At 40.9% G+C, this 27829-nt stretch overlaps 1 protein-coding gene across 2 annotated transcripts; it reads left to right on the forward strand.

Moving 5' to 3' along the window:
- The first annotated feature begins 128 nt into the window (after window positions 1–128).
- On the forward strand, window positions 129–27776 carry kif26bb (kinesin family member 26Bb). 2 transcript variants are annotated; one of them, XM_018694786.2, is made up of 16 exons: window positions 129–546; window positions 752–1120; window positions 3705–4193; window positions 7485–7606; window positions 7732–7903; window positions 11685–11894; window positions 12329–12422; window positions 13923–14194; window positions 15257–15434; window positions 15630–15768; window positions 16761–16920; window positions 17157–20310; window positions 21544–21678; window positions 22025–22194; window positions 24175–24325; window positions 25175–27776. In XM_018694786.2, the coding sequence occupies exons 1-16, from the start codon at window positions 487–489 to the stop codon at window positions 25390–25392; spliced, it is 6093 nt and encodes a 2030-aa protein (XP_018550302.1). In that variant the 5' UTR covers window positions 129–486; the 3' UTR covers window positions 25393–27776. The 2 variants fall into 2 exon arrangements, with proteins under 2 accessions (XP_018550302.1, XP_018550304.1); XM_018694788.2 differs by having other exon boundaries at window positions 22025–22180; window positions 25175–25360.
- The last annotated feature ends 53 nt before the right edge of the window (window positions 27777–27829 follow it).

Genomic DNA, 27829 nt, shown 5'->3' on the forward strand with positions numbered 1-27829 from the left:
TATCTCCCGTGAATGCCCCGATGTCAGTGGGGTAAAATACTAACCTTTTAATCTATTGTCGATGCATGGTCTAATTTTTTTTTATCTGATATTCCTTCTGCAGATAAGGAAGTGTTATGTTGGGGAGAGATTATAAATGATAAATATCAAGTGAAATCCCATTAACAACTAACAAATAATAAACTGAGCAGCAGCCTGTTCAGTTAGTTCAGTTTGTAGACTTGCTCCTTACCGCCTCCCTGAGGAGGTTCTAATAAATAGCCAAGGAAATTCATGAAGTGTCCTTCAGTGCGCTCACTGCTTCTCCACTGTGCCACGGTCATCCCTCTCTGAGACTGTCTCCAGCCTCTTTAGTTTGTTCTATTTTTCATTGAAGCCTACCATGAGTGAGATATTTTTTCTTTACATCCATGGAGCGTTGGCAAAATCAAATAAAAGTGCACCCTGCCTTTGTTCGGAAATCTTTTTAAATATTAACAAGTTGTCATGTCATCTCTGACTGGAAGAGGAGGGAGATTTACTGCCTCGGACAGAGGAGCTCACTGGGTAAGTCAGATTTTATTCCCTTTGAGCACAGTTTGTTCACATTTGTAAAGCCTGCATGGTCTGTGTACACTTTCATACAAGACTAATATTGTTGCACTGCTAGAGAAACATTTGGGTGTGGTTACAGTTGTCCATGTCGATTGATATCTAATTTCCCCACAGCCAAAGCCCACATACATCCTTCTTATAATGATTTATTTCTCAGAGCTCAGAAGTGCAGCATCACTCTGAGCCCGTCGGCTTTTCTGCAAGTGTTAAAGAGAAAGACTGCCAGCCCAAGGAGCGCCCTACTCCTGAGGGTGCCGGAGGCTCCAGGGGCGACCCACATCGGAATATGTGCCAGAGAGCAGACGCTGTCCCCTCCTATAGGTCCCTCCCTGGATCCGTCGGAGACCGCATCAGGAGTACTATGTCTTTTGCCAGTGGGACCATATGTAGAGGCTCTATGTCAGCGAGTCCAGGCTTTGGGAGGTCTGATAGGAAAGTTGCGTGTTGTGAGAAGTGCTCAGCGACCCTTGTTGCTCTGAAGAAACAAGCTCTGAGCCTGGCTGTTCACCATCACTTCTCCTGCAAGGTCAGTAACTATGATGCTCTGATGGAGCTGCTCGGAGATGTAGAGGGCTATAAACGCACTTAGGATCAGTCTGCTCTCTTTGAGCCTGACACCAAGTGTTATGAGGATTGTCAGAATGGTGTTTGGCTTCAGGAGTTGGCATAGACAAAATATACTTGTAGTAAACACATCCCAGGACCTCTCAGCAGGTGGTGGTATAGGTTAATTTCGTTGTACTTAACTGTACAGTGACAATAAAGCCTATTCTAATTCCTGACTAAATGATAAAAATACATAAGGATACCACTGCATATTCTTGAACTATAGACAGGTGATGTAGTCATTATTTTATTTAACGCAAAAAAGGAAACATTCATAAGATTGTACAAGCTTTTCCCCATATATTCAACAAATATGAATGATGTATATCAACATACTAGACATACAACAATATAAAAGATGAAACAATAGTTATGAATTACGAACAGAATATTACCCAGGAGCAGTTTCTAGCAGATTTCTCTTCAAGACATTTTTAAGCAAAATTGTGAATATTTGCTGGTTTTCATTGTCTGCTATTATTGTAAACTTAAAATCTTGAATGTGAATATAACAACTCAGGCTCTGAAAAATCCGACATGTTACAGTCCAAAAAATTCCTCAGTTAATCAAGAAAAAATGTATTGATAATGATATTAATCATTAGTTGCATCTGTGATAGAATCACACATGTAGGCTTTGCAAAACTGCTACAACACATTTTCTGACAAGATACACTGATCAGCCAAAATGTAGGGCTGGGCAGTATGTCCAGAAATGTTACCATGATTAAAAAATGTTCATATCGGTCGATATCCATATTTATCATGATAAATGTCAAATCATTATTTCTTTGGTTTAAAGGTTGATTCTTGCTCCTGAGTAAAATATGAAGAAACCAGATTAATTTAGGTTTAAAATTATTCTTAATCATCAGAACATAACATAGACTGATATAGTTATATACACAGTATATATTTATTCATCTACATATACTGTATATACATCTATATTAAAACCAGCAACTGATTTTTAATGTTGTGGCTGATGTTTATGAAAATAAAAAGGTGTGTTAATGTTCATGTGGGTACATCAGTCTTTAAAGTGCTGTTTGAGAGGAATGCACGGCCATACATTTCTGCATCCATCTATACATTTGTCACCGCCAACATCCATCAGACACACTCCAATCGACAAAGTAAACCAGTGCCATTTTTGCGTGAGTGGTTTCAAATGGGCATGAATATTTCATCTCGACATCCCTGTGTCATCCCCACAGTCCTCTCCATAGAGGGAGGACTATTTATTTTTGTCCTCTTGAGTGGAATGGGGCACATCGTGTTTTTAGAGACAGACCACAGTCGCAGCAGCAGAGAGAGATGGTATCTTGTGGCCAGAGACATGGTCAGTAGAAATCTGATAAGCCAGTTAGCTCCTTGCAGGTTTATTGATCCGAGCATGATTTCTCAAAAGCACCATGGCTCTGTAATGTCATCTTTTGTAAGTGCTTGCAATCTGGGTAAGACGGACAGTCCAGTTGCCCATCTTACTACTGCAGCACATTTTCCTCTATATATCTGTCATCATTTCTGAAATCCAAGGTACCCAAACCTGAAACTGAAAGTTGCCATTGGTAGGATTTGTCTAGCTTGCCCATACAGTGTAGAATAAGGAGAATATCAGGACAGCTGAATTGCTCTTCAATATTATTTTATGGAAGAAGTAAGTGTAGTCCCTGATGTTTCAGCACTTTTGGAGTTTGAATGACTTTGTTTTACATGAGAGTTGAGAGCTCCTGTAGTACTCCTCTGGGGGAATATGGGTCACTGACAATGTGCTGGCAGGATGGATGGGAAGGGCTAGGGAGTGAGAGAGTGCTAGTAGGTGTCAAGGGCAGACCAAACTCAATGTGACACAAGAGAGTCCTATTGATGGTTTGATGTTTGACATTTTCATTTTGTTCAATCTGGTGGCCTGGGTCCAGACTGGGAACTCAGATGTCCAAAAACTTTTAAATAAAGTATGATTTGAACATTTTAATGGTCAGATTCAACATGTAAATATGAATTGAAAATAAAGTGCTTATTTTCTCTTTAACCACTGCTACATGGTGACATGTTCTCTATGAATTTCTGGTTAACAACAGTAACAACAGATCCATGACCTGTTTTATTTGTTTTAAAGCTGCAGTAGGTTCATTTTTTGCTTACTGCACTTATAAAGATGACATGGATGGTATTAATCAATATGACTCCATGATTACTCTGCTAAGTGCTAAGATTGCCTGCAGTGCCTTCCCACAACTCAGTTTTCATATGCTCAGTGATCATTCAAGTAATTCTCAAGCCAGATATCAAACAAAGCAAATTAGCTTTGTTATTATGTCTTCACTAGAGGCTTGCACTGGATCTCTGATCTTATTAGGCCTTGTAAAAAAATAGAGCTTAGGTCAATTACAGACAAGTGTAAACTGTGCAGGAACAAAAAGCCAGTATTTTCAATGCCTAAGTCAGATTCCAGTTTTTAACTATAAAATTATGTCTGCTTATTTTTCCAAATTCTGTAGGACTCAAGTGACCTGTCAGCATTTCTCAATGACAACCTTCGTGTCCATAGTCGGTCCACCACTGAATCCAGGGACAGAGAGAGGGAGCAGGGCCAGTGTGCAGCCTGTGGTACAAACCTGAACCAGCTCAAACGAGAAGCCATCCACCTGGCTCTGAGCAGGGGTCAGTCATTAGCTAAGCCTCCCTTTGAACCCAGCCTCAGCGCTGGCACACTGCTGGGACAAAGCGAGACAAAGCATGGGGACGGGGCTTCAAGGGAAGCTGCCATGGCTGCCCATCAACCATACAGTCGAAGCCACAGTCCTCACAGCGCGCCACAGAGCCCCAGGACACCTCAGAGGACGCCTCAGAGGACCCCTCAAACTCTCAGACGGAGGGGGCCCAAGCCCCACCACGATACGGACCGTTGGGTGGAGGAGCAGAAGCAGCTGGTCGCTTCTAAATCTGTGTCCAATGCTGATGGTGTCACCATCTACCCTTACCATCAGGTACCCCTAAAAGCTTTCTCTTACCACTAAATCACACATAACATATCCCCTGGTGAGCATCCCCCTTTTAATGAGCTATATGGATAAAGTACGTCTTTTACGGGTGCAGGTGTCAGCAAGGCAATGATTCATAGTGCCTAATCAGTCCCTACTTAGATCCTATGGCTGAGGACGTTGTTTAAAAGTACTTTTGCTAATGGAATGGAATTGGGTCATGATTTACCCCCGTCATAAAAGCCAGCAAGTCAAAATGCACTTGTGATCAATAGGGGGATGGTCATATTTAACAGGCTGGTGAAATATGCATTACTGTGATGGAAGCCACAGCAGATTGAGCTCGCCCTCCCCAGTCCCCAATGAGAAAGCTTATAAAGTGAGAGCTGTTTTATATGATGTTGTTGGCTGATGATTTTTGGTGGGTTGTTTTTACTCCTGTTCAGTAGGGACAAAAGGACAGTCCAAATATCCTACCTTAGACGTAGTATTTGTAGCTATCCTGTGACCTGGTTGACAGAAAATCTTCATTACAATCAACATCACAATAATCCATTTGCCAACCACTGCCATCATAGTTTAGAAACTGTAACTTGGTATGGCAGTTTCGTCTCCACAAAGTGTTATTCATGGGGCTGTAAGTAAAAGTGATACTATATATATATATATATATATATATATATATATATATATATATATATATACACACACACACACACAAAGAGTTTAAAGAGTGATGCTTGTTCAACAGAGAGAGCTCTAATATAACCACAAAACATCTGGCTAATTAGCATGCTACCTACAGTAGAAACCTGATACAAGATTACTTTCAGGAGATTTGTAAACTTATATGTTACATTAAAAATTATGGCGCATCCACCACGTGGAGGCTAGTCCTGGTTAGGTTAATGTTAGCAGCTCTGTCCTGCTCTGTACTATGAATTTAAGGAAGCTTACACTCCAACCAGCCAGCCAAGCCAGGTATCCATGGCAGTGTTACATAAGCCAAACACATCAGTTAAGGTTAGTCCACATCTTAAATGTTTTTCTTCTTGTAACATAAAAAACCAACAAGTCCTCCGAAGTTCTCTGCCTGCCCTTATAGGTTGTTGGTCTCTGATTATGACCTGATTTACCAGACCTTTCTCATCATGGAAGAATTAAAAAAACACGTTTGCGGTTGTGAATTCATATAGATATTCATATTAGTTATAGTTTGGTTTGTATTAGTTATTATTCATAGTTTGGTTAGATTTATGCACAAATACTACTTTGCTAGGTTTAGGAAAAGAACCTGGTTTAAGTTAAAATAAGTACTTTCTTAAGATTCAAGGATCTTCATTGCCATGGATACAATAAAATGTCATGAATAAAAGAGACAACGCTGACTACCGGTTTCACAAGTCAAATATACAGTAGCCTTCTGTGTGAAGGTCCTGTGTGTTGTCAATCCATCCATCCGCCCCAACTTAATGCAGTCTTTGTTGCTCTATATACTACATCGCCTAACTTCCTCCTTTGCTCCCGTCATAATTATTATGGCCATTAGGGGTCGCCTAACAATAAAACGTAACAAAGAGTTGTAAAAAAGTCTCAAAAAAACATACTACTACTACACAATTATAATGGAATACGAGTCTAAGAACAATGCTGCTCTTTGGTTTTCATGTCATCTACACAAATCTTCAGCTGTTTGAATTCTTCTGGGTCCTGTAGCTTTAATCTCAGTCTTTTAGCATTATATCATGAATGTAGCCATTATATGCACATTTAACACTTTATTTTACTGGGTTCTCATTTAAAACAAGTCAACTGGAAATACTGAGTCAGCCAGGGACAGCATTTTCATCCAGCTCATTGAGTTAGTGTTAGCATAATTAGCTAGCTGATAAAATCTGCAAGTGGTCGCCAGCTAGAAATGATAAGCTCGCCTTTGTTGTCTTTTGTCTGAAATCAAGGACCCATTGTTTCAAAAATTACAAGAATTTCAAATGTTAAATCTGCCACTGTTATCATTATGTGCTGTGAGAGAACAGCAACAATAACTGGAGGAGGAGTGGAGCTCAGCGAACTGTAAATTGGACTGCAAAGGTTTTGAGAGCAATGCTGTAATTAACCTGTTATTCTTAATGGACCTGTCTAATCAGATTTAGCAATAACAATGCAACAGTTTTACCTAAATAAAACTGTCCTGTATAAGGAATTAGCCAAACAGGTCCAGTATGAGAGCAGATCAATACAGGTTTATGCAGCTGAGGTGAAATAACTATGAGAGGAGTGAAAGTGGAGTAAGGAGAGACAAGACAAAAAGGAAGGTGGAGGAAAAATGGATAACAGAAAAAAGGAAAGGGAAATTAAGTGTTTAAGATGGCAGGCAGGAGAAATGGTAGAAAAGATGATGGAGTACAAAAGGGGAAGGGTGTTGGGGGAGGGTAGTGGTGGTAATAAAAGACAATCTAAGAGCAAATACAGACGTAAATCAGAACAGGGAGAGAGAGAAAGTGAAGATAAAAACAGGTTATGACAGAAGTTATGAGTCAACAGGAGGACAAGGGGGATGGGGATGTATCTATACATTATACATTACCTTTGGCTATAGCATTAACTTTGCCCTGTCCTCACAATTCTCCTTCCAATCTCCTTCTAAACCATCTACTACTGTAGCTCTCCTACCATAGCACTAATTGGCATGGTTGGACGTTATTAAAAAAACTGAGCTGACGTTGTTATCTTGCCTTAAAAAAGGCTGAGACAATGATGAGATGTGGAGCTTGGGAGCGGCACAGAAGAGCACTGTAATACAAAGATGCTGGCTCTGAGGCCCGTGGCAAGGTTCAGTGACTTCATGTTGAGCAGCAGCAGATGCATGCTGAATAGGTCATGTTGCACACACACAGTGTTATGAATGAGTGCAAAAAACACACACCGCAGAGCTACATCCGTGGAAGTGTTGGAATAAGTTTACATAAAGCTGCTCGACTGAGGGTGTGTGTGTGTCAGAGGCTGTGACAGGATGTTTACTGCACCTCTTCAACTCTGAGTCATCTTTTAAACTCAGACAGCACTCACTTCTGCCATCAGAAACTATTCCTTACACTCCACATGCAGCTAGCTAGAGCTGTAATATGACTAATGGTGAATGTTTAACCCAGTGTGCTCAGTCTAGATGCCCTATTTAGACAGATGCACCCCAAGTGTCTCCCCCGAGTAACTCCCACGATAATAACCCCATTTGGAGTGGGTGCTTGAGTGCAATTACAAATTTGGATTTTTATAATGAGCTTTCTCCCCTGGCAGACTTCAGATGATGCAACACTGGGCTGTGGTGGTGACGGGACTGTACAGACAAGCTCAAAGATCCCTCATATCTCCAGAGTGGTGACCATCGCCAACACTGCTGCTATGTCCTTTTTGGCCAGGTAAATAAAATATGTACATTAAATCAGTAAATGCGTGTAAAAATGAGCTTTATCTGCAGTCTGTCTGTGCTGGTTACAGCATAAGTTTCAGTCGTATATCATGCCGCCTCGCCTCCTCCCTGCAGGGCAGCCGAGAAGCTCAACCTGACATCGAGGAAAAAAGGCCAGGCGTCTGATCCAGCTCCTGCTCATCTCTCCACCTGCTTCAGGGAGATCATCCAGAAAAACCCGCCGCCTGTCCCCTCCTGCCTGCTCCAAGCTGCCACCAGAACCAAAGACTCACCCAATGTTGGCAAGGTAGGGATTCAAATTCCAGTAGAGTTACAGTAGGCGCTGAATTTTTCCATTTTTCAGTGAAGCATATTTGATTTGGATGCAACTTATTTGGAGATAAAAAAGATAAAAATTTAGGAGATGCTGGTAGTTTGATTTTAATTTGAACTTTTGACAGAGCAAAAGTGAATATGCAAATATATGCAATTTTTCTCTAATATTAGTTTTTGGCTAAAATATAACACAGGGGGCTGCATTGTTGGGCGTGTGTTGTTTACGGTACCAGTGATACAATGTGGTCCAGCCTGTAGTAGTAACAGATTCAAATATTTAAAGATTTACCAGAAGCAAAACATTACACAATGGTTTGTAATATGTAACGTGTATGTAGGTGTGTGAGTGTTTCTGGGTAGAGAGAGGGAGAGGGAGAGCAGAAATGCATTCAGGTGAGCATGGGAGAAGCCAGGAGAGTTTGGGTAATGAAGGGACTTATCTGGGGTGTGGATGATGAAAGTGTCCTCTGACCTGGAGAGAAAAGCCTTAGGAAACCGAGCAGGACAGGTCCGGCTGCTCCAGGGTTCCCTTTTCTCCTCCTACCAGCCATAGATCCACTAGGTTCAATATTCCATCTCAAACTCCTCAGGTAAAAGACCATGTAAATCCATGTTTTATCCAAGATACTAGTCCTTTTTTTGTTTTCTCTCCATTTCCTTTTCTCTCTCACTCCTCCAGTCTCAAACCTCCTTCCAGTCTCACTCCTTTGTTTGAACTTCCCTCCCTAATCAGCTCCCAGGTGTGACTCCTCCTTGTACCTTTTCAGCATGTCATTTCCTGTTTCCTTTCACCCCCCTTTTTCCTCCTGCTACAAATATTCAAAGACAGGATTTATGACTTTAAATAAGTGGAGATTTATCAGGGCAGCAACTATTTTATCTTAAGTGTAACTATCACAGGCTTAAGAGTGAGAATGTCTGCTTGCATTAATGTGATTGGACAACATGCACCTTGTTGAGCTTTGTTCGACTTCTATGCTGGACGACCCTGCCATTGCACCACCGACGGACTTTTCAAATAAATGTAAGGGCCTCTTCACGCACGGCTGTCAGCCTAAACATGGCCCAATCAATTATGATCTATAATGATACCTGACTTGAAAAGTGTTTCCATAATAAACCTGACAGCTTAAACTGAAAGCTAATATTAGCTAATATTTTGACCCCAGAAAGTCTTGGGCCATCCATTATCATATAGCTATACTCAGAAACACACCATGTTAATTTATCCTTTGTTTAAATTGCAGCACAACTGGTAGCTATCGCCATTAGCTGTGCTCACAAAGGTCAGCAGAGCTTGGGTTCAAAGTTCAAACAATGCAGCACATCACATACATCAGTGCAGGACATCTGCAATGAAAAAGTACACCACCACACAATAATGGAAGATAGACAGACACATTGATTGATTCAAATAAAAAACATATGCTAACTTAAATATAACTCCACTAACTGTCGTCTTAGTTGAAGTATTTGCTGAGACAAATGTAGATGAAGTATCAGAAGCTGCATTTACTTGAAGATCTTGTGTTACCTGGGCCACTTTGTATTTTATATTGCCATGTGTATATACATAGAATAAATCTGGATTGGTGGTGTGCTTTTGAGAGAATATACTACACCCTCACCCCACAACCACCACCTTGGAAGTGTTTTAACCACCCGTGTTGCGGAGTAAAGAGATCACAGTCAATTTGGAGGAGATCCTATATCACTCCTCCTTCATGATACACTGTAATGTGGTGCTAATGTCTCCATCTTGTTCTTCCCCTCCCCTCTCCTCCCTTTCCTTTGGGAGACACTGAGGAGATCAATATGGCTGCCTGCCCTCCCCTTGTCTCATAGATGGACTCTTGGGTTTAGTCTAGAGTTACAGATAAGGGCTCAGATAGACCCCACTGCCAGCCACACCTGCCCGAGCACTCAGCTCTGTGTGCCTCTGCGTGCAAGAATATATATGGGTGTGAGAGTGGAGCAGGATTTTCTCTGCCTTTAAGTGGGTCTCGTGAATAATTTAACCCTCATAAATAGAGTTTGACACATGTTCAATAGGGTTAGGGAGCCACCTCTTGCATAAGGTATTAAAATTCTCAAAATCCTTCACAGACACTGGAAACTTATATGGCAGATGGAATATGGCCGTCAGGTTTTCAAACTGTCAGTGAAGGATGATGTCATTGTGGTGTAATGCAGTCCTGCACAATTTCAGGAAAACCACGTTCGACTGGGTGTCATGGTGTACAGGGCTACTTGCAGTCTTGCAGACCTGGATCCTGATTATGAATAACTTTATAATTGGTTTACATATCGTAATACAGCTTATTGTCTTTTGTGAGGTACATGTTGTCTTGTCTTCCCGCAGACTAAGACCCATGAGCCTTGTTAAATGGCTGTCAGAGTCTGGCACTAACTTAATTTAAGACCTTAAAGCCTCTAAATTCTTCCTGTAGAGAACTGCATTAAGGAATTAATGTCATGACGTGGAAATATAGCAGCAGGTATGCATTGCCATGCAGCTGTAAGTACATGTAGTTTCTGCACTAACTGGATAAACTGGCTGCTGCAGTCGCAAAAAAAAAAAAAACCAACATTCTCAGTTAAATAGTGAACAACAACATACTGCTCATTTTTTGAAAATAAAAAACTGTCAGACGTGTTAAAGGATACTAAAAGTGATGTCAGTTGCAAACACTCACAACAGCAAAGTACACCATCTTTAGCTCATCCCCAATGCTCAAACCTAATCCTTTTTGACATTTACCACTTTGTTCTGCCAAGGCTTCCCTTTTCCAACTGAGGTTTCTCACAACCTACAATGCATAACAAAGTATCCCAGCCTCCCATGGCTGAGCAGCAGGGGCTCAAAGCTGAAGCCTTCAGTCTCTCATACAGCTACATTTGACATCAAATAGAAGTAAAATGCACTGCACCTGACACCATAACAGGGAGCTTTAAACGACAAATGTAAAGCTTTTGCAGCATACATACAGTCTGTATATACAGTATACATTATATAGTTTTCTCTGAGATTTGTGTTCTCAGATTTCAGGATGCTTGAAACTTGCTGAATTTGATATGAGGATATTTTTGAACTCATTCTTTTTTTATAAGTTTCTGTATGCTGCTGGTATTTATTTTCAAAAGTTAAAGCTACATGTTTGCCGCTCACTTTCTTTGCTGAAGGGGTCAAAGGCTTTTTCTGAAATCACTTACATACATGTTACTCTGTAAAAGCAGACCACCTCTTGCATTTAATAAATAATTAAATTTTCTTCTCAGTGTGTCAGAGTAATTTAAATTCTTTATACAGTATGAAGATAAATAGGAGTGCTAACTCTTCCAGCAAAGAAACAGCTGAGGCTGTTGGGAATTTCATTTGTTTTGTACACATTTGTTCATAAATCAAAGTAGTGAACAAATAGACTACAACTTTTGACCTGTTGATGGTGCTACACTAAAACCAAAGGGTGTATCGAACTTATTACAGTTAATTCCCTGGAGCCCACAGATTTAATGACAATCCCTCTGACAGTTGTTGAGATATTTCAGACTGGACCAAACACTGATAGACAGACTGCACCATCCCTCGAGCCATGTCACTAGTGCAGCTAAAAAGCAGCAAATAATAAATGTGTAAAACAGAGCTTCTGAAACCAGTAACTTTACCCAGTCAAATAAAAAAATTCTCAGGGTATTCATCAGTTTATAATATGCGTTATGTAAATCTCAACATGCTTCTTTTTCCTATACAGGTCAAAGTGGTGCTGAGGGTAAGCCCAACACTGTCAGGGAGCCAAGGCCAACCACCTGTTCTCCAGATTGACCCATCCAAGAAAAGAGTAATCGTAATGGAACCAGTCAGCAGAAGCCACCCATCCACCACAATGCTACTAGGCAGAGATGGCAGAAACCTTCTAAAGACGTTCAACTTCGATGCTGCCTATCCTCAAGAGTCAAGCCAGGTTTGGTTCTTCATCCTGATTACTGCTGAATTTATTTTAAATTGGATTCAGATGTTTCTGTTTGTGTTTACTTGATACTGATCTAGCTTGATGGCTTTGTTTTACACTGACAGATTGATGGTGTAACATGAGTGCTGTACATTCTGTGTATTCTCAAGTCTTCAAAATACATTGTTTTCCCTCTGTCCACTACACACAATGGTTAGTTTGCTCTCTCTGTCTGATGACCTGAAAACTGATAGGGCCTGGATAGCCACCACAATTACACAGTCACATCAATTATATTCAGCTTTCTCCAAGCTCTGCTTACAGTATCTGAGCCCAAGGGAATCTACAGCATGCATCCCTCCTCTGCTTCAGCTCTTTCATTTCATTGGATATACTTTTTCAGTGTGGAGATGAATCATAAGATACTCTTTGTTCTGTCTGGTCAGGCTGAGGTGGGCGCAGGCGTCTTGGCTGATGTCATCCGCTGTGTGCTCAGTGGCAGCGATGGATGTGTGCTGGGTTTGGGATGTGCTGATGTGGGTGAGTAAATGCTGGAGAGGCCATGGGTTAAAATCTTAAGATGAGAGTGGGACGCTTTTATCTATGCTTAGTGGCCAACCCTCCCTCCCACCCTCCCCCTGCACCTCTCTCCCTCTGTCCCACTCCTGCTATCATTCACTCTTTCATTATCATTTAAACTTCCTGCCTCCATTTTATCTCTGTCCTCTTATCAATGTTGATACACATCTCCAGCCTTCTTGTTCTTTTCCCATCTCTCTTGCTCCATTTGTCCTTCCTTCTGTCCTCTTTTTGGTCACCACCTCCACTCTTTCATTCATCTTTCACCTGTTACTTGGTGAATAAAAGCCTATTCATCAATTATACACCACATATGCCGTTTTAAAAGCTTGTCATTGCCTGATAGACATTTCAGCATGCTGTGCAAAAAGACGCAAATATTTTATTTCATTTTGCTGAAGCACTGAGCTCAGAAGGGACTGTAAACAAAATGGACTGTAATATGTTGCTATTAGAGAGATGGAACCCTGCACTTAGCGTCGGTGAAGGGGTTTAATAGATTTGCAACACACACACACCACACCGCACCACACCACACAGCACACACACACACACACACACACACACACACACACACACACACACACACACACGCACACGCACACACACGCTTGCTCATACAAAGAGTAAGGACAGGGTCTCCTTGGAGCAGCTTTTTCACATGACGCCACTCTCCGTAAATCTGATTGAATTAGTTGACCAATACAGGACTGCATGTGGCTCACAGCCAGGGGATATCAATCTCCTCCACAGAATGCTATTCTCTCTGAATAACGGCAGGCAGCTCTGCCTTTAATTGGACTAAACCAATTCTCTTATCCTCATTCAATTAGAATTTGGATAAGGCAAGAGAAGGTAAAACAGGTCCATAACTCAAAACTAATGTGGGGCAAAAGTGCAGTAGGAGATACAGCATGGCATAAGTGCATAAGAAAGTGTTTGTAGGTATGTTTCTGTAGCTCCATTTTCATTTGTGGATTATTGTGAGTTTATGTGTTTCGTTTTGTTTTGTGTGCCATGTATCTGTGCTGTCTTACAAATGTGTTCTTCTATAAATATTGTGTGTGTGTGTGCTTTTATATGTGCACACAATGGAAAACACAATCTCTTTTGTCAGAGGTGCACACTATCCTTCTCTGGCTCCACCCCCACTATGCAGAGAGTGACGAGGACAAGAACACTCACTGGCTTCCCACCTGGGAAGTCCTGGCCAAGTTGGAGGCCCAGCTACAGACTCAGATCCCAGATATTTGCAGATACTGCACTGCTGATAGTGGATCCTAAAACCCCAGTTTCTTTTGATTCTAATGAATTCTTGTCTGGGTGCACAACTATATATTTGTGTATATGCGTTAATGGGATCCACATGTGTTAATGTGCTGACACGTGCATCTATATGTATTTTATGTGTGTGTATGTATATGGTATGGATACATCTGTTTGCTCTGTTGCCTGCCTCAGGCTCCTGGTCCAGTATGGTGGGGAGTGAGGAGGGCATCCAGAAGCTCGGGCTGATTCCCTGTGCCATCTCCTGGCTGTACAGTGCCATCGAGCGGCGGAGAGAGAAAACCTGGACTGATCTTACTGTATCAGTGTCTGCTATTGAGCTCTGCTGTGGAGAGGAGGACACACTGAGAGATCTACTGGGGGAGGTGGTCCCCTCATCAGGCAGTATCCAGGACAGCCCGAGAGCCCGTGTTAGACTCCAAGAGGATCCTGTCTACGGGATACAGGTAGGATGAAAAATGGTTTGTTAAATAAAACAGCTTCTACTCTGTTTCAGTCTGTTGCTCTGTCTGTGCACTAGAACACATAGGTTTATTGACCCAAATTGATGGTGTGCTCCATGAAGAACATGACCATGTCCAGAACCTAAGAATTTGAGTTATTTTTATTGGTATGATTATGTACAGTCTAATCAGTCTTTGTAAACATAAATAAGCCTGTCCCAAATCTGGGAACCAGAGCCAAGACCATATCTTTTTTTCCTGACAAGTGACAATTTCTTGGCTATGCTTCACTGGCAACACATCAAAGGCCCAATTTGAGGATTAGCACACAAATAAGTGTTATTTAACAGTTGTTTTAACAGCTGTGAACCAGAAAATGTGTCCATATTCCTAGAAAAACTGGATCTGTCCAGTGGCCATAAAGAAAATAGCCCATTCATTTTCAGTAGCTGCCAGTGATATCTCAGGTATTGTATTAGATTCCTTAGTTGGGATCCTTTCAAGTTAGATTTTAGGCTTTGCCTCTATATGGTATGATTGATGTCAGTCTCTATTTGGAGTCAATTTGTGCAATGGTCTACACCATATGTGAGAAGATAATGCTGGTAGTAAGTGAAGCCTATTATGTTGCATAAAAGATTACATCTGATTACATTATGATTGAGCAGCTCTGTCCTCCTTCGCACTGCTGTTTGCCAATTGCAAGGCAGTGCCTCATCTGTGTAGGTGTGCACATCTCTGTATTTCTTAACTGAACATGAACTCTACTTTGTGAATGAAGCTGTTATTCCCAAACATTCTGTTACTGGGATATATTACAGTATACCCTGCCTAACCTGCTATCCTCTGCCAGGGCTAAACACTTTTTTTTAAATCTCTAACATTGTTATTTTAATAATCTGGCTTCTGGATCTGCATTGAAATGCACATAGTGATAGACAGTGGTGGGATACATCTGGCAGACTGCGAAATAAATCAAATAGCAGATGGTTTTCATTTAAATAGTTTATGAGAAAATTCTCTCCATGTTATAGATTTTATGACTATCCTCTCACTTTCTTCCAGCTACGTAACCACAACCGGGTGAAGGCCCCCACAGCTGAGCGTGCTGCCTCCCTCCTGGATGCAGCCATTGCAGCACGTCGGCACAGTGACTTTGTTACATACTTATCCCACAGCTCCATAATGTTCTTCACTCTCCACGTTCAGCCTCCTCGTACAGAAAGCAGCACCATTGGCAAAGGTTGTAATGAAATATTCAGTCACCAGGACGGCTTATCCCTGCTCAGTTTTGTGTTTCCCCTTAAATTATATTCCATAGTTTATCGATGTAATGCAGTTTAATATATATCTTATAATTAATGTGCTCTTTATTTGCATATTTAGAAACATACAAAATGTGTTGTATTTACACCCTCCTCTTCTTCTCCATCCTTAGGTTCACGTGGCCCCACTAAGTTGACCATGATAGATGTGTGTAGCGGTATGATGGGTAAAACCAAAAATAAACCTCCTCATTCTGAACTGGGCCCTGTGGTCTTGTCTCTACTAAGTGGACATAAAACAACCCCCAACAAGTAAGAATGTCACCCAAAAATATTATTGGTAGATGCTAGGGATAGACCGATTATTGGCGCCAATATTCGGCATTTTGACGTGTATCGGCATTGGCCTTTTTTTTTAAATATGATGGCCAATAAGAAATCAATTTAAAACTGGGTTATTTTGGCTCTGATGCAGCTGCGCCTCTCTGTCTGCAGTCCCCAGCATTGTCCCGCCCACAGCACCATCTGATTGGTTACACGCAGAGCCACGGCACGGGTAACAGCCAATCAGCAGTGAAAGTTTATAAGAGAGCTTTATAAGAGATGCTGCTGACCCTGGGAACTCCCTGCATTTTTTGTTTTTGTTTGAACTTAAAACAAAGATAAGTGAAAGATAAAATAACATTTCAGTTATTTTGAAATTTTGGTAAACTTTATTTACTGTAGAAAACTTTAGGGAGCTATTTATATGTTTAAGTTTTCATTTAACTTTATAAGACATGCTGCTGAGCCTGGGAGCTCCCTGCACTTTTTGTTAGAATTTTAAGACGAAGATGTCTATTGTCTAAAATAAAAAAACATTTAACATGTTGCAAATCTGAAAAGTGGTTTAATAAACATATGCTTAAAGGCATTTAAACAAAGTTAAGTGTTGGAGTTTGTAGTATTCAAAATTTTGACGCCAATATTTTCACTTTTACTCCAAATATCAGTTATCGGTCTCCTTGACTACTAATAATCTGTATTGGTATCAGCCCTGAAAAAAACCTTATCAGTCTATCTCTAGTAGATGCTGGTGTTGAGTCAAGACCTTTAATATTTTGACTGTGTGCTGAAGTTGATTCCTGCTGTTGGTTTTCTAACTTGGTTTCCAATTTTTACCTGTAAACCCACTTTATAGTGGTTAAAACTAAAGCACTACAATAGCAACTAGATCAAATTTGTCAGTTTTGGCTGATTGGAGATTGCAATGAGTGATGCTTCATTTTAGTTAATGTCAGGACATTTGCATTGTCTCTGCACAGGGGTAGTAAGCTGACTATGCTTCTTCGAGAATCCTTGGGTCATATAAATTGCCACATCGCAGTGGTTGCTGAAGTTGCTGATTCACTGGCACACCTTCAAGAGACCTTATCCACCATCCAGCTAGCTTCTCGCATACGCAGGACACAGAAAAGGACAAAGGTATTGTACAAGTCCTGTAATATATTTTTTTTACCAATATACCACCTAATGGCATCTCAGTGTTGGTGCCCTTATTGTAAGGGAAGTGAGAGTTTTATTATTTCATTTAGTTTAACACTGTATGTACTGTCCTACTGTGTGATTGATCCCATTGCACCCCAAAGATTTATTTGTGAGTTTATGTTTTGGATAGTCCAGTTCTAGAACTAATACCATGATTCGTCTTTATTCAACAGCAATCCACCTCATGCTCTCCGTGTGGGAGGAGTTTAACCAGAGAAAAGAAAGGGCCTCAGTCTTTGTCCCTGCGGGCGTTCCACTCCACAGATGAAGTAGATGTCAACACCAATCCTTTCCGTCTTCGTGGTGAACTAGATGAGCACTCCAGTAGTGACCAGTCCTGTGACACAGTTATCCAAATAGACTCAGATGGCTTCATCCAGTCTAAGGCAGTCCCAAGGCTGACACAACCCGAATTTGTGCCCATCATACCTTCTTTGCATCCAAACAAGGCTGACTTGGATGACCCAGAGTTTACTGCTCTCCTCCAAGAGCTTCTGAGAATTCCTCAGCTGCAAGGAGAGAAGAAGAATGAAGAAACTGTCCACGGGCATACTGAAATGCTGAAAGCAGACATGAAGCCACCAGAAAGAGACTGTCTTAAATGTGAAACATTTGCTGAACTTCAAGAGCGTTTGGGCTGTATTGATGGAAGTGAGATAACAATGGATATGCTCAAGTCTTCCTTAAAAGGCCCTCCTGTTAGCAATGTCACAACCAAATCACAAACCCAGAAAGAAGCAGGGAAGCAGACAGACACCAAATCATCAGAAGCACCACACACTTTATTAAATAAGGGGTTAGGCTGCAATCAGGCCTCTGCTGGAGAAAAGCAGATGGATGGTGCCTTCCCTGAAGAGAGTTTTCAGAGAGAGGATTCAGGTCTGTATGACTGTGAGGAATGCAGTGCAACAAGTTCCAGTGAGGAACTCCTGAATCAAACTCTCAGTCTGAACATGACCTGTCGCACAGAGATTCCAAACAATGGAACTCTGAAGTCAGGAGATAAGTGCCCTCTTCAGGACTTTGATGTGGATGCTCAGGGCACTGCAGTCACCAGTTCCCTTGCACTTCAGCCTTCAGGAAAACAGGAGAGTCCTGAAGCTGCTGACTGGTTCAAACCAGACAAAAGGACCTCACCAGTTGGCAAGAGCTCCCCTATATCTCCTTCCTCCTCCTGCTCCTCCTCATACTCCCCAGCTACAAGTGTTATACATGGGGATGTCTTACCTAGTCACTCCACAGAGGACATAAAGGAAATGAAGGCCACCATCACAGTGACTGTACAACAGCCATTGGACCTAAAAGGTCAAGATGAACTTGTTTTCTCTATGGTAGAGGAGGTGACCATCAGTGGAGCATTGAATAGAGCGAGGACAGGTGGAAACATTATTTGTATCAGAGACTCTGCCCAATCACAGGCAAATGCTCAAGGCTCTGCCAGCACTCAACCAATCAGGATAATCAGCAATGTCAGCGAAGAATCTGCAGTTGCAGGTTCTTCTAATAAAACCAGAAGTTCTGTTGTTCAGCCTGTAGCCACAGAGGATAGTACTGAAAAGCCTCAGTATCGATTCAGAAGGGAAAAAGGGTTCTTACCTTCATTTATTAATCCCATGCTGATTAATACAGATGTGGATTGCGATTTGGATAGTGGCAAAGAAAAAGACATTTCTCATGACACTTTTACAGAAGTCAAGTCAGGGGCTGAGCTCAAAGTAAATAATGCCAAATTTCCAGAAGATAGAAAGACTCTTGAGAAGAAGAGTGGACCTTTTGTCTCTGAGACACCTGTCAAAGTATCTGACAAGGAATGTGACTCCTCTTTTAGCCAAATTTCTTATGACCCAATGGTCTTGGAAGATTCAGCTTTCTGCAATGAAACTACTGAGAACAAAATGCGTGGAAAGGGACTACGAAATAGAGACAAGGGACACCCTAGAGACAGGGAACATGTTTATTCCACTAACACTCAAAGGGGCTCAGAGGGGAGAGAAATCACCTGCAAACATGTTGGGAATGCCCCCAGGAGAATTGGTTGCCAAGAAACCACCTCTGCTTCCTTTAAAACAGGTAGTTTGCCAAGAGGCTGGCAAAATGCCAACCACCAGGACAGCTACCATTGTGGTCACATGGCAGACGACCATAGAGACCCAAGGGGGGTGACATCATCTACTCCATGTAGCCCAGGGGTAACTCTGGAGAGGAGGCAGGGCAGACAGCACTCCCCATCGAACCATAGCCTCTACGTCTCTTCTCCTCGGAAATACGAGTACAAACAGGAAGCTAGTAGTGCTCCCAGAAAGGGTGTTGGATCTTTGTTTGAGACTTCAAGTCTAAGAATGAAACATGATGACATGAGTGGGAGGCTGATGTCACCCATTGAGGACAGCGGTAGGCTTTTCAATGCCAAATTGGAGCAGCTGGCTAGCAGGACAAATTCCCTTGGGAGAACCCCACGCAACTTCCCAGCTCTGAATAGAGGCAGTAGCAATACCTCTGTGAGCTCTAAGGGGAGCTCCAAGGGAAGTACTGAAGGTGCTTGTAAGGGAGGTTATAAAGGAAATAACGAGGGACACTGTACCTTACCAAGGGCTAGCAGGAGCCCCAGGAAGAATCCTCGGTCTGATCAGAGTCATCACTTCTTCCCTGAAAACCCTGTAACTCAATCTGCCAAGCATACCCATCACAAGCTCTCTGCTGTTGGGAAACTTAAGATGGCTACTCCCAAAGTCCGTCGACTGTCTGCCCCCAGCATCAAGAATCTCAATCTCTCACACAGAAGCCTGCGGCAGTCCATCAACCGCAGTGCCAGTCTTTCCCCAGACAGTAAAACTGTTAGCTTTGAGCGGACATCCTCCTTTCTCTCCTCTTCCCCTCCACGGTCTTTTCACTCCATCAGTCGGACTCCGAGCCAGAGCTCCACAAGCTCATCCACAAAATCTGCCATCCAGGGGTTTGTCAATGGCCGGATTTCAGACTTCCTAAAGGAAAGGGCCTCCAGCCCAACTTCAGGGGTTGTAGACCAAATGACCTCTCTTCCCTCGCCATACAGTAGGGTGACTGCTCCCCGCATACCGGATCATCAGAGTGGGCACGCAAGTGACACTACCAGCGTGTTGAGTGGTGATTTACCACCTGCTATGGGGAAGACGTCCCTGTATTTCTCCAACAGGAACAGTATGGTCAGCAGTGGATATGACAGCATGGTGAGAGACAGTGAAGCCACAGGCAGCAGCACCTCAAACAGAGATTCTGTCAGTGACAGGAGTGGCTCTCTCCTCAGTCTGGCACACAGCTGCCGATCATCTCGGAGAAAAGGCAGCACAGGTAAAGCACCTGGAATACCTAACCTCTTATGAACTGAACTCAATGACTTTGTCCTCTGGAAAAATCAGAACCTAATCCAGGTGCTGAATACTCATCGTGTGCTGATGGTATTTGTAGGTAGCTTTGCTAGTCTAAGCTCCAGTTAGGAAGCTCAAGTTAGGATATTTGGGCATCTTAAAAGATTACTTGATTTGGGCATTTTGGACTGATGAACACATTTTTCGTATCCTTGTAGCAATTGGTGGTTTTCATTCATTCGAATATAGAATATATATCAACTGGAAGGGATTTTAAAGTGGGATAGGTAATCATCTACAGTTTTGTCATTTTTTTTAATATCATTGTTTAGAAATACAGTTGAGGACAGAGATTTTTTGTTATTTTGAATGTGCAGTCACCCAGTCTGATGTTTGTGCATGTATGTCAGGTTCAACAAAGCTGCATTTATTATTGTAAGATTTTGCTACACAACAATTAAGTGAATAGTAAAGTTCTCTTTTGTTTCTTTAAGCAAAAGATAATAGCTTCTGAAGTTATTGTATAATGTTTACATTTGACAAATATTGCATAAATCTGCTTACAGCTTCTTTTCCAGACATGATCTAGTCTATGCAACACCCAAACCATAAACAGGACTGTTTTTATGATTGTCCAATCATCATGGCTTTTGGTTTGTAATCTGACCACATAACATTTTAATGTGACATTAATTAGAGATGAAACACATCTGTAGAATGCAGTCAGACCTAGTTTCCTTACTGGCATTAAAAGCCCAATTGTGTAGGAGGTCACATCATTAATATATGAACCCAGAGATGGCACTTGCTAATGGAAGCATAAATACAGAAAATTAAGACTGTTTGGCTGATACAGTGAATTATAAATATGGGTGTGTGCATACTAATAAAAGTTGCTTGAATTATACGCAGAGAAATTTCTAATAGCATTTTTGCTGAAAACATGGTTACCACAGCGAAGATACTGCTAATGGAGCAATAAAAACAACAGACAAAGCTTTTGCTGGATGAGTATATGAATTAAAATTCCCCAAACATAATCGCTTGTTAATTAGGTAATTAGATTTCTGTCTGTACTTAATTTCCCCGTAAGTGTCCCCTTTATGTAATTAACTCATCTACATTCTGATGAAAGTGGTACAGGTACATGAGAATTAAAACATATTCTTAATGTCTAAGGATCCTAGTGATATAAAACATACATTTTGTTTTCCAGAATTTGCAAATCCAGTCAATCCAGCAAGACTTCCTGAAATCGTGTCTCCTGTCTTGACTTTGATGAATAATATGGTAGTCCTGGCAAGCTGCATTTGCCCTCAGGCAAACTGTTCCAGAAGTGCACATGGCCCTGGTATTGAAGCACACTCAGGGACACAAGCCTTTGTTTATCATACACATTTATTCTTACTGTGAAATGTGATGCTTTTAGTGTAGAATGGCAGAAAGCATTGCCTCCCTTCCACCAGTATTCACAACTGATAATATTTGATAATACTAGACACTAAACTTATAATCAATATTCACAGTCAATTATAATACAAACCTTCAATATCTAGTTTTATTAGGTACCTTTTTAAAACTAACAATGTCAGTGATTTAACTGTGTTTTTGCAGCAGAAAGTTTCAGAGGGATGAGGAGAAAGACATTAGAATGCAATACAGCATCTCACTGCACTTTCTGCCTCACCTCACTGTAGGTACTCACCCGCGTCGTCCTTCCCATGATACAACCCTGTCCCTGAGACGCTCGACTAGTGGTCTGCGGTCTCGCTGGGTGGATCGGGGAATCCCAGAGGCCTACGAGATCAAGGTCTATGAGATCGACAATGTGCAGAGGATGCAGAAAAGAGCAGGTGCTGGCAAACAGGTGCTGGGTTTATTTTGAATTTTTTTTTGAGGTTAAAGGGCATGACATAATATATGACCTTTATCAACCTCAGCCAGCAACCCATGGGAACACTGGTAGATCCAATCGGTGGCCAACCTCTTCTAGTCCCTAGAGTCCCTAAAGCTCCTTTCATCATGCCGGCATCAGGCTTGAACTGCAGCCCAAGTCATTTTACCAGAAAAGTTATTTGGCAGTTTGTCTTCTAAGGACTATGGCTGGGTTGCGACAGTTTGATTTTGGACCTTCTTCCTTGCTGGTAAAACATCAGTTTTGTACACTGTGTTGCTGAAAAATCTCTTATTAAATATTTTTCACTTGTTGCTCCTCTCTGCAGAAAACATTCAGGTAATTAGTAATTTTCTCTTTTTCCGTCACCACTGGCTGTTCCTTCACTGGGTGATAAATGTAATAGCCAAATGATTATATTACATTTAGCTGACTGTTGTTAAAAGGAAATTGAGTCAAGCTAAGTCTTATTCTCATAATTGTAGTCAATTTGATTATGAGTCATACTAGCTTTGTACTTGCCACTTCTGCTGTAGAGACACTGGCAAAATATACATATTAGGGTTAGCGGCCACGTAAAGCTTTACAAATAATTTCAGGTTTACAAAAACCGTCAAGCGCTTATCTTTAATTTAGTTGTTGCTGTTGTAGCTAACTGCATGGGGATCTACTTCAGGGAAAACTTGCCAGCTAACCAAACTAGCCTAATAACTGAAATGGCAATTCCAGTATTTGAAGCCCATAAAGTAACTTGTGAACAATAAGGTTTGTCACAGTCAACAGTTCATATTTCATGTAATAAAGATTGTGGTTGTACTTCGCAGCTGCCTCACAGCTACTGTAAGTCAGCATGTTGCTTAAAAACAGCATGCTCAGTGAATTGACACTGGGTAAGTGAAGGTTGAATAAAAAAATAATAATAAAAGATTCCACTGTACATGCAGAGTTCAAATGTGGTTGAAAACAAGATCTGGCACATATGGTGACGTAATGTCCCCATGACGAGAGGTCTGGCCTCACGGGACTATTCCCTGCCTCCACCGGTCTCAGGCACAGCAAATTTGATACAATTTTAATGACCACATGGGGGAAATTGGGTCAATGCCGCAGCAAAGAACAAAGAACACTGGAAGTAAAACAAACATAGCACATTGTAGATAAAAGATAAAATATGTTAAAGAAAACAGCACATATTCAGCAAATATTGATATAACAGTTTCTTCACATTGATACTTGCCTTTGATTCAATCTTTTAAAAAATCCTATTAATGTAATAATACAGCACTACATGCTTCATATTTTGGGGCATTCTTCTCTATTGTTTCCCATTAGAAAGTGTGCATATATTTGAAACCGTCCCTCCTGTGTAATAAGGTTAGTATGATCAGAAAATAATTCCATTCAGTAGCCTACAGACCTGTCTTGTTTCACTCTCAAGAGGTGGTGTTCCTGCCCCTGAACATGCTGTTTATGATGTGGTGTGTGTGTGTGTGTGTGTGTGTGTGTGTGTGTGTGTGGAGAGAGAGAGTGAAGGAGGGTTACTGCTGTTGATCCAACCTCTTACTCACATATTTAAGTTTTCTTCAGTATCAAAGTAATCCAGTGATAGTTGTCTGTATATTCATCAGAGAATTACAAACAGGAACCAGCTAATACCTAATTTGTCACATATTCAATAGCAATAATTTGCCAAAATGTGAACAAATACAGGCTAATATAGGGAGGTGCAGTTGTCTCAGTTTTCTCTTGCAGGGAGGAGTTTTTGAAACTATCTGCAGATTGGAGCTGAGGGCTTTTCAGATGACAGAAATGCCAAAGCTTGCTGGCCTCAAGATATGTATATGTGACACAACAAAGTATCAAAGTGTCTTTCGATGTGTTCCATATCTATTTTGTGCTATATGAATGTCAATAAAAGTGTTGAAATGCGTGTGTATGTGTTTGTGTTTTCAGGGACCTGCATCCTTCAGCGCCAAGCTGAAGTTTCTGGAGCATCGTCAGCAGAGGATCTCGGAGGTCCGAGCCAAATACAACAACCTGAGGAGAGAGCTGGAGCAGGCCAAACACAACCTCATGCTGGAGCCTGCCAAGTGGAACCAAGAGTGTCAGTGACATTATTTATTCTTTGTCAAAATAATTCATGCTTTTTACCATAGTTTACCAGAGTTTACCATATTCTTTAGAAATTCAGATCATCAGACTTTGTAGTGACGGGATTGTTACTGAGGTTTAGCTCAGGAATAGAATGTAAAAATGTCATCAATTATCAATTAAGGCTGCAACGAATGATTATTATTAATTTATTTGATCAATTAATTAATTACATTTTTGTCTAACAGATAAAAAAGCAAAAACTTCACATCACATGTTCTTAAGGCCCAGAGTAACATTCAATAATATTTTGTCCAACCAACAGTCCAAAACCCAAAGATACTGAATTAACCAGGATACGACAAAGAAGAAGAACAGAACACACAATGGAGAAGCTGGAGTCAGATGCTTGCTGACATTTTTGCTTGAAAACTGACTGAAATGAGAACAAATTATCAAAACAGTTGTTGACTAATTTTATGTCAGTCAACTAATAGTGTATTAAATTAGTACCCTTAGTAAATAAGCACGAGCATGTGGTGTGACAGCATTTCCACAGAGGACAGCATCCTGCTGTCTCTGGGACAGTACCCTGAATACTGATTATTATCAATAGCACTATTTGTCCTACAATAGCAGATTACTTTTTACTTTGCACATACAGTGCATGGTGCTGGGTGGGACATTAGCAAAGCAAGTCTTATTGCATGAGAGCCTTTAAATATCAATAAGCTGGGTGGTTTCATGCCAATCTAATTCCTCTTTCAGCTCACTATAATGTTGTCTGCATACAATAACCTCATACAGTAATACACTGGTTAGTATGCTTTACAAACTGTCATTACCTTACTGTTCTCTCCAGTCGACCTGTGGCAGACATTCGAGGTGGATTCCCTGGAGCATCTGGAGGCCCTTGAGATGGTGACGGCTCGGCTGGAGAACAGAGTCAGTCGCTGCAAGGCTAACGTCATGATGGTCACCTGCTTTGATGCCACCGCCAGGAGACGGCATAAGAAGAGACGGCGACGGCACCAGAGCAGAGAGCCTTCAAGGAGATTGGAATTGAACAGTGAGAATTGAGGCATGTTTAGATGAGGCATCTCTTTTCCTGAGTCTTTTATGTTTTATCAGTTACACCTGACTACCTGTCCAACACTGAGCTATTTCTCCCACACACTTTAACTTAACACACACTTGTGTTCTCAACTACTCTGTTACCTCTGATACTTTTAAATGAACTAAGTGCTACAGATTGGAGTCTTGTACAATTATATTTCTTTTTATACCCTTACCTGTCTTCACAGGGAGGTCAAAGGTCAGAGATAGAGCTACATCTATCTATCTATCGTACACCTGGCAGGAACTCTTAAAAAGGACTGATTCTTGTACAAAACAATTTGTAACCAGTCACTTTTTAGACTTTGTTGCACATCAGACAGCTTAAAAAATCTATTTGTCCTCAAAAGTAGCAGTTTTTATACAGTATAATCAAAGCTATCAGTTCAACTCAACCTTTCCTCCCCTTGTAAAGAATCTGCTAAGTATTAAAAACATCAAAATCTTGCTTTAAAGTGATAAATCATGAGACTTGTCTTGGTCCAGGGATCTTGATCTTGCTCTTGGTCCCTTTGGGTTTAATACTATGCAGACAATACACTTAATATTAGATACAACTACTATAGATGCTTATGCATGTCTGTGCAGGCTTATGCTGGTCATTAAAGGTGCTATATTTAAATTTTTGCTAAAGGTGCATAGCCAATATTAGTGTAAAGAACCATTTAGTTACCAAGAGCTTCAGCCGTTGTTGAGTTAATAAAACAAGAGCTTAGAATACCACCTCTTGGAGGCACCACCTCGTTATCCTCTCATGTTGGACTGAGGCAGGACTGAACATTACAGTGACTCAATATCGTAAAGTGGTATTACAAGATGGGACAGGGCTAGCTGGTTAGCATGCTGACTTCAAAAGAAGGAAAGAAGTAATAGACATAGAAGGAAAACAAGAGTTAACGTGCGTTTCTTTCCACTGCTGGAGACAGCTCTTGGCAAGTAAAGGAATGAAGTTTGATGCTGAACTCCCTTTTCCTCTAGACTGGTAAGTAAACAGCTATTAATGCTAACACTGGCTACGTAATGATAGCAAAAACTTACATATAGAACCTTTAAGGCCCCAGAATTAAGCACATTTACAAATTTTGTTCCAATCTAATTTTCCTCTGTTAAAGCAATTTCTGGGAAATTTGATGCATACATGTACCTCAGTGTCCTCATAACATGCATCTCAAGTAGACACTATCGCTCACTGACAAAGGGAGTAAAAGCAGACATTGTGCATTTTTAAAATTAGAGCACAGTTCACTGCAAACATTTTACTGTGATCATTGTGTTCTTTTAAATACATATGTTGAAATTTCTACTGATTTAATGGTTAAATTGGGTAACTGAAACCACAATTTTAATAAGCCAACATACAAAATTGTATGTGCTGTTCAAACACTAATTTCTGTTTTGTAGCAAAACTTAAACTGTGTCAGACTAATGAAATTTTTAGTCTGCCTTAAAAGTTGTTTTTGTCCTGAAGTTTGGTGTTCACAGTTATTTTCCAAATAACTGTTCAAAAGAGAAAGCCATGCTAGCCTGACGCTATTTTGTATATAGATTTTGGTGCTGAATACAATAATGAAAATAAAACTGTATTTCAAATCTTTTGAAACTAATGTAAAAATTGCTTCTAAAATTAAAAGGATGCTGGGTTGAGGTGAGTATTAGCAGGAAACAGCAGTTTCTCTTTAAGTTGTGGAAACAGTAACTGAGCTGTCTGAAAATATGAGCGAAGGACTGAAGGATGAGGTTCAAGTTCCTTGAGGTAATTGTCAACAGACACACCATTGTGAATTTTTTTCCCTGTCTTCAGAGGATGGGTGGTCCGATGATCAATAACTGGCTGCTAAAACACATTACTAAATGATTGGGGGCAGAATAAAAAATGTAGTTTCTGCTCTCAGTCTAATGGAAGAGTAATTAAATTAAAGGAATAACGTCATCGTGTCTAAAGAGCCACATGGCTCTGAAGTCACTGAGCCAATCAGAGAGGATGCACTGATGCATAGTAATCAATAGACAATGCTAGGTTGTTTTTTTGTTTTTTTTACCTAGATTGATGCAACATACAGGGAAAAGACACATACACTGGATGTTTGTTTTGTGAATCTATTAATCAGCATGTATTACGTCACTGTTAATGGATGACCACAGCTCTCACTTCTCTCCTGTGTCTGTACATTGCAAACTGTGCGTCCTTCTGTTTTGCAAAAATTAAAGTGGTTATGATTTTCCTGCTCATGGTTCCATCACATGTTTGTCTGTATGTAGTGATCAGAGGGTGCATTCAGATTTTATGTAAGCATGTTTGTGTGAACTTGAGTGTGAGTGTGCAAAGAGAGAGAGTGAAAATTCTCCTGTTATGTTGTGATACAATATAACAACAACAATAGGATGACTTTTCAAGTCATCC

The sequence above is a fragment of the Lates calcarifer genome, linkage group LG7_1, assembly GCF_001640805.2.
Source record: "Lates calcarifer isolate ASB-BC8 linkage group LG7_1, TLL_Latcal_v3, whole genome shotgun sequence".
Classification (NCBI taxonomy): Eukaryota; Metazoa; Chordata; class Actinopteri; family Centropomidae; genus Lates; species Lates calcarifer.